Source organism: Microcebus murinus, chromosome 2 (genome assembly GCF_040939455.1).
Source record: "Microcebus murinus isolate Inina chromosome 2, M.murinus_Inina_mat1.0, whole genome shotgun sequence".
Lineage (NCBI taxonomy): Eukaryota > Metazoa > Chordata > Mammalia > Primates > Cheirogaleidae > Microcebus > Microcebus murinus.
This window is the reverse complement of record NC_134105.1, coordinates 22080902-22089996: the sequence shown is the minus strand read 5'-3', so window position 1 is coordinate 22089996 and position 9095 is coordinate 22080902. Positions and strand designations below refer to the sequence as shown.

The window sequence follows — 9095 nt, the reverse complement described above, 5'->3', positions numbered from 1 at the left end:
TGGGGCCCTGGCAGCACCATGGCTGTGCCCCGCTTCTTGACGAGTGAGGTCAGAGGGGGCCTGCAGCTCCATTAATCAAGTTAAGCAGGCCTGGTGGTGCGCACAGCTGAGGTGGCCTCTGCCAGCTGTCTCCATTCCTCCCAGCAGAGTAGCACTTCAGCCTGTGCTCCACGTCCTGCTCCGGCAACGAGGATCGGGGCCTTTGGCAGCCCCGTAATCATCTCAGTGGCAGACGGAGCACGTCTGGCCAAGTCTGTGGCTTTCTCTTTTTATCATCTGAATTCATAGAAAATAGATGCAGGCCCTGATTTCCAAGAAGGCAAAGATAACAGTAAATCAGTCTGTCAACCTGCTATCTGCCCACCTTAACCCCCACCTCCCACCTTCCACAGGCCACTGGGCCTGTGAGCAGACAGATGTGTCAAGGATCGAGTTTCTGGGCATCGCATGATTGGCACTGCCTGAGGAGGCAGCATTGTGTGTGCTCTGAGGCCTGGCTATGTGTCCATCTGGAGTCCGGTGGAGTGGGGGTGGGAGGTCAGCAAATAATAGCATTCCAGTGCCTTCTTGCCTTCTCCTCTCCCCCCAGCTTCCCCATCTTCCTCTGCTCCTAACCTAAGCAGCACAGATTTTGTGCAATGACAAGGAAAGGGAACATTCAGTGCCAGGCTTTTAATTACAATTGCTTCGGGCTGCTGGCCTCCGTGCCAAATGGCCATGGAGAGTGTTTTATCACACCACAAAGCCAACAAGGTCCAGTCTATAGTGTGTGCACTCGGCACCTGGCGAGGGTGGGGCTGTGCTGTGGCTCTCTGGAGAAGGGCTGGGCCCGGGTTAGTTCACACAAGCATCTGAGCAGCTGGCCAAGTGCAGCCCTGGGCTTTAGGGAGCCACTGGACCAGATGGAAATGCCTGTTGGGATTTTTAGAGCAGACCCCAAGGAAGGCCTGTAATCGGGTAGGAAAGGGGTCTCTGGGAGGAAGGCCCGGCCCCAGAAGGATAATGGGGTTGGATGATACCTTGGGGTATGGCCAAGTGAGAGAAGTACAGTAATCATGTTCACAATACTTCACAGTTTACAGAGAACTTTCCACTTTCTTGAGCATGCTTAATCCTCACATCAACCCTGCTTAGGGGCCTTGAGCTCAGACGGGAAGTGACTTGCCCAGAGTCACACAGGCAGAAAGCCAGCACTGGAGCCCAGGCCTCTCACCACATCCAGCAGTCTTTCCTTGAGGGGTATGAGTGGATCCCCCAGGAGCCAGAGAGCAGCCTGGGCAGGGAACAGGTTGCACCCCCAGAGCTGGAGCCTCCAAGGCAGCCCTCACTCAGGGCAGCACTGTGGTGACGCTGGTGAGTACCACGTGCTCAGAGACTTTGGAGACGGAGCACCGGCTCTGCAAGGACAAGGACTTGTGGCAGGCAGAGGAGCGGGGACTGGGGACCTTCAGAGAGCCGCAGGGACCCAGGCCAGGCAGGCAGCAGGAGAAGCCAGCCTTAAACTGCTCCCGGAATTTGCCTTGGTTGGGAGACAAAAGACACAGCCATAAGGAGACAAATGCAGCAGGAAAGGGCCTTGAGCCCAGGGCCACCCACGCAGCTCCAGCCAAACTGCCTGAGAGAGGGCAGAGAGGGAGGGGTAAAGCTGGGATGGAGAGCCCCAGGCAACCTCTGCCAGGGAGAGTGAGGACAGAGGTTCCCGAGGAGAAATGCAATTGTCATCTGATTCCTTGACTGCACTCTGGCTCAGAGCCTGGCTCAAACGTGGTGTCTGGCTCAGGGGCCTCGGGTCACCTCTGCCCTCTTTGGTGTGTACGTGGAGAGGGATCAGGGCCTGCTAGCTGTTGCTAGGTTTTTCCCATCTCTGCCCTATGATGATGAAAATGATAGCAGATGCCACCTTGCGTATGGCAGTCATGCTGTGCCAGGCACTGTGCTGGGTGCCTCAGCCTCTGTCCCCTAGAGCATCCCACCACCCCGACAGGTTTGAGTCTTTTATCTTCACTTTACAGACGAGACCGCATAGAGATTCAGTAACTTGCCCAAGGCCACCCAGTCAGGAGCCAAACCTGGTTCTAACTAATTCCAAAGCCCTTTTAAAGGAGAGGACCGAGTGGGGAAGGAGGGACCACTACACCACCTGTTCAGCCCGTGTATCCCAGGGAAACAGATTTTGTCTGGAACTGAAACTTCCGTGATCGTGTGTCATCAGCCTGCCAGCCTCTCCTTGGCCAGCGCTGGCAAGCACACAGTAGGTCCTCAGCAAATGTAGGCCAGACAAGTCACGTGCATCCGGGCGTCTGCTGCCCTCCCCTCCCCTGCTCTCTTCTGAGCTGGAAACCAGCGGGCAGGCTTTGCTGAGTAATTCGTGAGTCTCAATGAGGGTTATACTGCTGACCCCAATCCCTTCTTTAACTTTTTAATAATTTCTCAAAGATTATTTGTGTCCAGGCTTGAACAGTCATCTGGACCAGTTCTTTAGAAGCCTAGTCCCAAAGTCAGAGGCCTGGTGAGTCACACTTCTGCTAAGCTGAGCCGAGCTGGGGGGATGGGTGTAGCGGGGACGGTGCTGGGCCATTACCACCATGTGACTGGGAGGTGGCAGGAAGGGATGGGAACTGTGGCACAGCAGAGAGAGGAGGCCTGGAGTGGGAGTCGGGAACTAGGGGTCCAGGACTTACAGAGGGGAGAGTGGGAGGGCTGGTGTGGGAGGCAGGTGATTCCAGGGACAGCCCCCAAGATTCTGACCACTCTGCCCATGTGTGTCTAGCTGGGCAGGGGAAGCCCTGTCCCAGGCCTGGGCTGTCTCTGCTGGTGACCCTCCCTTACCCGGGTTGTGCAATCATCCCCTCAGGCCAGGGCTCCCGGGCCCTCTTCCCACAGGCCGGGCTCCCTCTGGGGAAGACAGACTCCGCTGCCCGTGGCATCCAGAGGGGCCGATCGGAGGTCCTGCTCTGCCTGCACCCGAGTGCGAGTAGAGGCAGCTGGCCTAGCCCCTGCCCTTCCACTCACTGGTCTGCAGAATCTGCCAGACGGGATCCTGGGTGCTGGCCACTGCTGGGAGTGTGGCTTGTCTCCCACTCGGACCAGAGCTCCTCTGAGTGAGGCTTCCAGAGCAGAGTCACAGTGCCAGCAGACAGCAGGTACACCTCAACCCCCCATCTTTTATTTGGGCCCTGGGTTGGGGATGGGGAGACCTGTCCCTGGGACTATTGGCCACCCTCAGTCACTGCCTCGCCAGCCCACTCACCACTGAGGAAGTTGTAGATGATGGGGTTGGCGGCGCTGTTGGCGTACACCAGCCAGTGGGAGAAGGTGAAGCAGGCGTACACAGCTTCTCTGTCGCTGGCTTGGCGGAACATCCCGAACACCCTAGGACCAGGTGGACAGCAGTCAGAAATGGGGTAGCTGTGTATGTGTGTATTGGGAGGGTGCTGCTTGTTAGAACTCAAGCTATAAAGTGCAGGAGTTCCCACTACACCCTTCCGTCCACTGGGCAGCCCTTTCCTGGGCCTCTGGATCTGAGATCTCCACCAGTTTTGGGGCCTCGAGCACAGAGCGTGTGACCACAGTGGGCCTGGGGACAGGCACCAGGGTATATCTGCTCAGTCACTGGCTATCTGATCCCCTGGGAGGATCCCCAGCCACTTCTCATCCACCCTTGCAGCAACATGAGTCACAAACATCCTCCATTTCTCGGGGAAACTGAGGCTCAGAGAAGTAAAGTGACATGCCCCAAATCACACAGCCAGGAACTAGCCGAGCACAAGCTCCAAGTGAGATTGTCTCCTGTCCAGTAGGCCATGTTCCTTCCCTGGCACCCTATGTCACCCATTTGCTGTGTCCCAGTGTCTCTCCGCCTAGAGTCCCTGCAGACACCTGCATGGCTCTTTCTTCCCACTTCCTTCAAGTCTCTGCTCACATGTCATTTCCTTGGAGTGGGCTTTTGCTAAAAAAATCATTATATCTAAAACAAAACTCCAGACCCCACCAGCCCCTGTCATTGTCACTGTCCACCCTCTTTCCCTGTTTTGTTTTTCTTCATAGCAATTATTACTGCCTGACATCCTCATACACATGGATTTTTCTACTGACTTCCCTTCCCTTCTCTCCCACCAGACTGTAGCCTCCATGCAGGCAGGGACTTACTTGTCCATCTTATGCACTTGTTCACTGTACCAGCCCCATAAAATCTGATGGTTGAGTGAATGAATGTGTGAATTTCCATTCATTTTACAAATGAAGAGAAGAGAAACGACCTGCCTCCCAGGGTCACACAGTGGAGATGTGGTACAGCCAGGTCTTTCCCCAAAGCAAGGAGAGCCCCTTCCTCTGACCCCAAAACTTCTCCCCACCCCTGACGACCCCCCCCCCCCCCGTGCTCTCACCTCTTGAGGACATTGAGGACACTGATGGGCAGGTAGCAGAGGGCAAAGACCAGCAGCACTACCATCAGCATCTTGGCCGTCTTCCTCCGCGCTCGCATCTGCTTCACCTCGGCCAGGAAGGCACGGGCCCGGGGCTGAGGCTCTGTGCTCAGGCGCTGCCCCTGGTCCTCCAGCTCTGAGGGCCGCTTCCAGTTCCGCACCAGGGCCGAGGTTGTGCCGGGGATCTGTCCAGCACACACGACAGCAGCAGTGGGCATCACCCTTAGGAGCGCTGCTGTCTTTGGCTGGCCCACTCTGGGCTGGACACTGGGGCAGGGTGGAGCTGGGCAAAGGGGAACAGTCCCTTGCAATAGCAAGGGACCTAATATTTATGATAAAGACTAACTCTCAGACTTGAGAGTGAACAGTGCACTTTCATTTTCCATGAGCTCATGTTGCAACCTCCTACAACATGCCTTTGGAAAGGAATGTTGGCTCTTAGTCATAGATGAGGCAACTGAGACTCAGAAAGGTGGGGGACTCTTGATAAGGCCCCAGGCCACAACTTGGGGTCTGAACATCCTCACAGCTGCCCATCCATCACCTTTAAATCTCCAGCTCCATCTTTGGGGGGTAGGGGTGGGAGTGAGTTGGGCCTCCCTGGCTCAAACCACACTGGGGGAGGCCTGGGCAAGGAGGGGTGGGCAGGTGGGCAACATGGAACGGCCTGGACCTCAGAGCGCGGGTTCCCACCTGGGTCAATGCCTATAAGCCTGGGTGGTTCTGGGCTCCTGGAGCAGCTGCAGACATCCTCAAAGCCTCTCCCACCACTAGACCCCCACATCACCCCACCACAGAGGGGCATGGGGCTAGAGTTCAGGAAACTTGGGGTCCAGGGCCAGCTCAGACATTCACCAGCCAACTCCCTTTCCTTTCTAAGCCTCGGTTTCCCGTCTGGATAGTGCCTGTGCCCCGCTCTTTGGGGGTCTGTGAGGAGCAGATGCAAGTGTTGGTGGACTGCAAGGCTGGCCAGCCAGGAAGGGCCCCGCACTACTGGGCGCTCCTCCAAGGCAGGGGCTGGGTGTGAGCCAGTGCTCTCCCCACCCACTGCCCTGCATGGCCCGGTGCGAGGCAGAACCGTCTGCGGGGTGTAGGTGATGTGGAATGTGTGTGAACGTTCCTTCCCCAGCCTGCCCGTGTTCTGGCCTGCATCCTCCCCCTGCCCAGGCACCGACCCAAGACTCATTTGAGCTAGCACCAAGGGCCCCTGAGCACCCCGCCCCCACAAAACCCCCTGAAACGCACTGTGGGGCAGTCTATATGGAGACATGCCCAGAAGCAGAAGGGCTCTGCCACTCACTGGCTTTGGCAAGTTTGTTGCCCTTATCAGGCAGTTGTGAAGTCGGTAAAATTGCTTCTTTTGTTAGATAGTTGTTAAGACATCAATGCAAAGTGCCTAATTTGGCAAGTAACATGGAGTTGCTATTATTATTGTGTAAACTGAGCATTGGAATCCCACAGATCTGGGTTTTAGTCCCTGATCTGATACCCACTAACTGAGTGATTTGAGGGAAGTTTCTGGGTCTTGGTTTTGTCATATGTAGGTGGGGGATGACATTAATATAGGGTGGTAAGAGGATGCAAGACCAGCTGGGTGTGAGTGGCGCAGTAAATGGCAGCTGCTAATCGGAGCAGGGCGTGAGTTACTCTGCTATTCCAGGTAGCCACTAGCACTTTCGAACTTGAGTTCAATGTGTCTCTGGGCTTTGTCTCTCTCTGGTTGCAGCCAGGATGGCAGGTTCTGAAGGCAGAACACTCCCTTAGACCAGCAGCCCCGCCCCCGCCTAGCCCAGACAGTGACACCAGAGTGGGCCTCACCTGGCGGCCCCAGAGCTTACGGAAGATCTGGAAATAGGCCACCGCCATGAGACCAAGTGGGGCAAGGTATGTGACAATGAAGAAGCAGCTGTGGTAGATCTTGGGGTAGAGGTCATCTGCAGGGCCAAGAGAAGCAAGTATCAGACCCCTCTGCAAGCCCCAGCCTGCCCTGGTTAGCATTGCCACCCTGTCCCACATAGGGCCAAAGCAAGGCCTAGGGGCAGCTGGACCCCATACAGGCATCAAGGTAGACAGAGACCCTGGAGTTGCCCAACCTGGGGGTGTCCATCCTGGAAGGACCCCTACCAGATATCTACACTAGAGGAGACACCCATGCTGGGCGTATCCCTGGTAGATGCCCAGTGTCCTCTAGGGGCATACCCACCCTGGAAGTGCCCCTAATAGACACCTGCCCAAGGGGTAAGCATCCCAGAGTTGCCCACCTTAGGGATGCCTGCCCAAGGCTCCAACATTACCTGCCCAGCGCTCGTCGCAGACAGAGAAGAGCCGTGTGCGGTTGGCTAGCTCAGGCAGCACACTGCTGCATTCCATGACAGCAGCCTGGGGCACCATGACAGCCAGCGACACGGCCCAGATGCCCAGGATGGAGCCACGGGCGCGCCGGGCCGTGCTCTTGAACAACAGCGGGTGGCAGATGGCATACCAGCGGTCCAGGGCGATGAAGCTGAGAGTCAGCACTGCCACAGACACGGACACGGCCTGCCCCGTGGGGACGCAACGTGAGTCCTTTTGGGGGCCACTCAGACATGGGGGTGGGTGAGTGACAAGGCTCACAGCACAGGGATACCAGGGAGCCAGGTGCGGTGCAAATCCTGACTCCACCACTTACTGGCAAATCACTCACCCTCTCAGAGCCTCATCCGCAGAACAGGAATATACCGTCTACCTGGCAGGATTCTTAGGAGAGTAAGTGAAATAACGTACGGAAAACACCCCGCTCCAGGCCTGGCACATAGTAGGTGCCCCGTACTATGAATAATAGCATACATTTATGGAACTTACTATGTGCCAGGCACTGTTCTCATTATCTTTACAACAGCCCTACCAGGTGGGGGCTATTACCCCCATGTAGGTGAGACACGGACCTCACTTGTCTGTAATCCCCATGCTCAGGGTCACTAGAATTAATCAGGTGAGTAGAAAACCTCCAAATAGTGGGAAGTCCAGGAGGCATTTCTCTCTGCCCTGGGGTGCCATCCCTTCCCCAGGCTGTTAGGAAAAGGAGTCCTCACTCCAGGAGGCAGAGGTGACTCTGAGCCAGAAGTGTGTGTGGGCACTGTCTCCAGTGGTGCCCTGCTCTCTGGGGTGCAGGGAGAGGGTGGAAGGGTACAACGGAGAGTAAACACTGGCCTCTGGCCAGCCCTTCTTCCAGCCCACTAACCCCATCTGGACATCCTGGTTCCTACTCCTGGGGGAGGGAAGGGAGCAGGCTGTTTCCACCAGGCCCCCCCAGATCTTCCCCCCTTGGGATCAGGGAGCGGGCCCGGCATGTTGTATATGTGTCACTGTGGGCTTGTGCCCCTCTCCTCTGTTGTGTGCCCATGCACCTGGAGGTGACTGTATGCATCTGCATGTGTCCATGTATATGCCTGTGCGTGTGACCAGGAGGGGACCGCTGTATGAGTATGTGGGGCTGTGTCTGTGTCCTGAGTGTCTGACCCGGTGGCCCACCCTCGCTGGCAGCAGAGAATGACACTAAAGAGGTCTTGAGCCACTGTGACCTGTCTGGAAGGCAAGTCTGAGGGTCACTGAGACCTGTGTAAGGCCGTAAGGTTTGTGCAGGTGTGACAGGGAGTGGGGAAGGGTGGGGCAGAGCTCACCTGTAGGTAGGGGATGACCTTGCAGAGGGCATGGCCAAAGAGCCAGGACTCGGTGATGTCCACTAGCAGGCTGGCTGGCAGGCAGATGGCTGTCACCAGCACGTCAGCCAGAGACAGGTTGACAATGAAGTAGTTGGTGACTGTCCTCATGTGGTGGTTCCGCCACACAGCCAGGCAGACTGCAGGGTGGGGTCGGGGTGAGGTCAAGCGGGTGGCAGAGCCACGCCCACCCTAGCCCCGCCCCACCAGCCAGCCCCCGCCCCTCCCACTACCCCTGGAGTTGGAGGTAAGGGCAGGCGGGGGTGGGCGCAGGCGAGGCCCAGGACCCCCTCCAGGCTGCAGCACCACAGGGCAAGACCTAGACCTACCCAGCGTGTTGCCCACCAGGGCCACGAGGAACACAGCCACGTAGGCTGCGATGAGGACCCACTCGTACGGCTTTGGGTACAGATAATCACGCCACAGATAGCGAAGAAACTCGTCTTCATAGTCTAGAGGCACCGGGGACGGTTCCCCGCTGGCAGTGGGGACCCCCATCTGGGCCCCTGCGGTGGCGGAGGGCTCCATGAGCTCAGGAACCGTGGCAGCTGGGGCGCATCCCGGGCCAGCCCTCAGCCTGCCACCCTTGAGGTCTTGCACCCAGGTTTGTGGGGTCCTAGACCCACTTCCTGAAGGAAGGAAGGGAGGGAGGGATGGGTGGGGAAAGGAAGGAAAGAAGGAAGGACACATTAGGGAGTGTGCCAGGTATTTGCATATAAGCTCCCTCTTAAGTCTCAGGGTCGTGACATCATTGAAGCAAGACCTGGGTTGCATCCCGGCTCCACACAGGTTGCCCTTGGGTACATCCTTGCCTCTTTCAGCCTTGGTTCTCCCATCTGTCCCGGGAGCAGTAACCGTACCTACCTCGCAGGACTGTGGCGATGAGTTCCAGCTCGAATGCTCGTCACCAGGACCCTGGCAAGGGAAGGCGACTTCAGGGACTGCTGGTTACCATGATTAGGGAGTCCTG

At 57.1% G+C, this 9095-nt stretch overlaps 1 protein-coding gene across 1 annotated transcript; it reads right to left on the bottom strand.

Moving 5' to 3' along the window:
• Window positions 1–1328: 1328 nt before the first annotated feature.
• On the bottom strand, window positions 1329–8681 carry HCRTR1 (hypocretin receptor 1). The gene is made up of 7 exons (XM_020290078.2): window positions 8455–8681; window positions 8087–8265; window positions 6722–6965; window positions 6246–6361; window positions 4389–4612; window positions 3251–3372; window positions 1329–1519 (listed from the first exon to the last, which is right to left on the bottom strand). Exons 1-7 carry the CDS (start codon window positions 8651–8653, stop codon window positions 1329–1331), a joined length of 1275 nt encoding a protein of 424 aa, XP_020145667.1. The 5' UTR covers window positions 8654–8681.
• Window positions 8682–9095: the final 414 nt, after the last annotated feature.

Bases quoted from the DNA above. Each gene is read 5' to 3' on its own strand.
- HCRTR1 (XM_020290078.2), bottom strand. From the start codon at position 8,653: ATGGAGCCCTCCGCCACCGCAGGGGCCCAGATGGGGGTCCCCACTGCC. The intron at 8,266-8,454 runs GTAGGTCTAGGT...CCCACCCTGCAG, and splicing joins CCTGGTGGGCAACACGCTGG to TCTGCCTGGCTGTGTGGCGG. The intron at 6,966-8,086 runs GTGAGCTCTGCC...CCCACGGGGCAG, and splicing joins AGGTCATCCCCTACCTACAG to GCCGTGTCCGTGTCTGTGGC.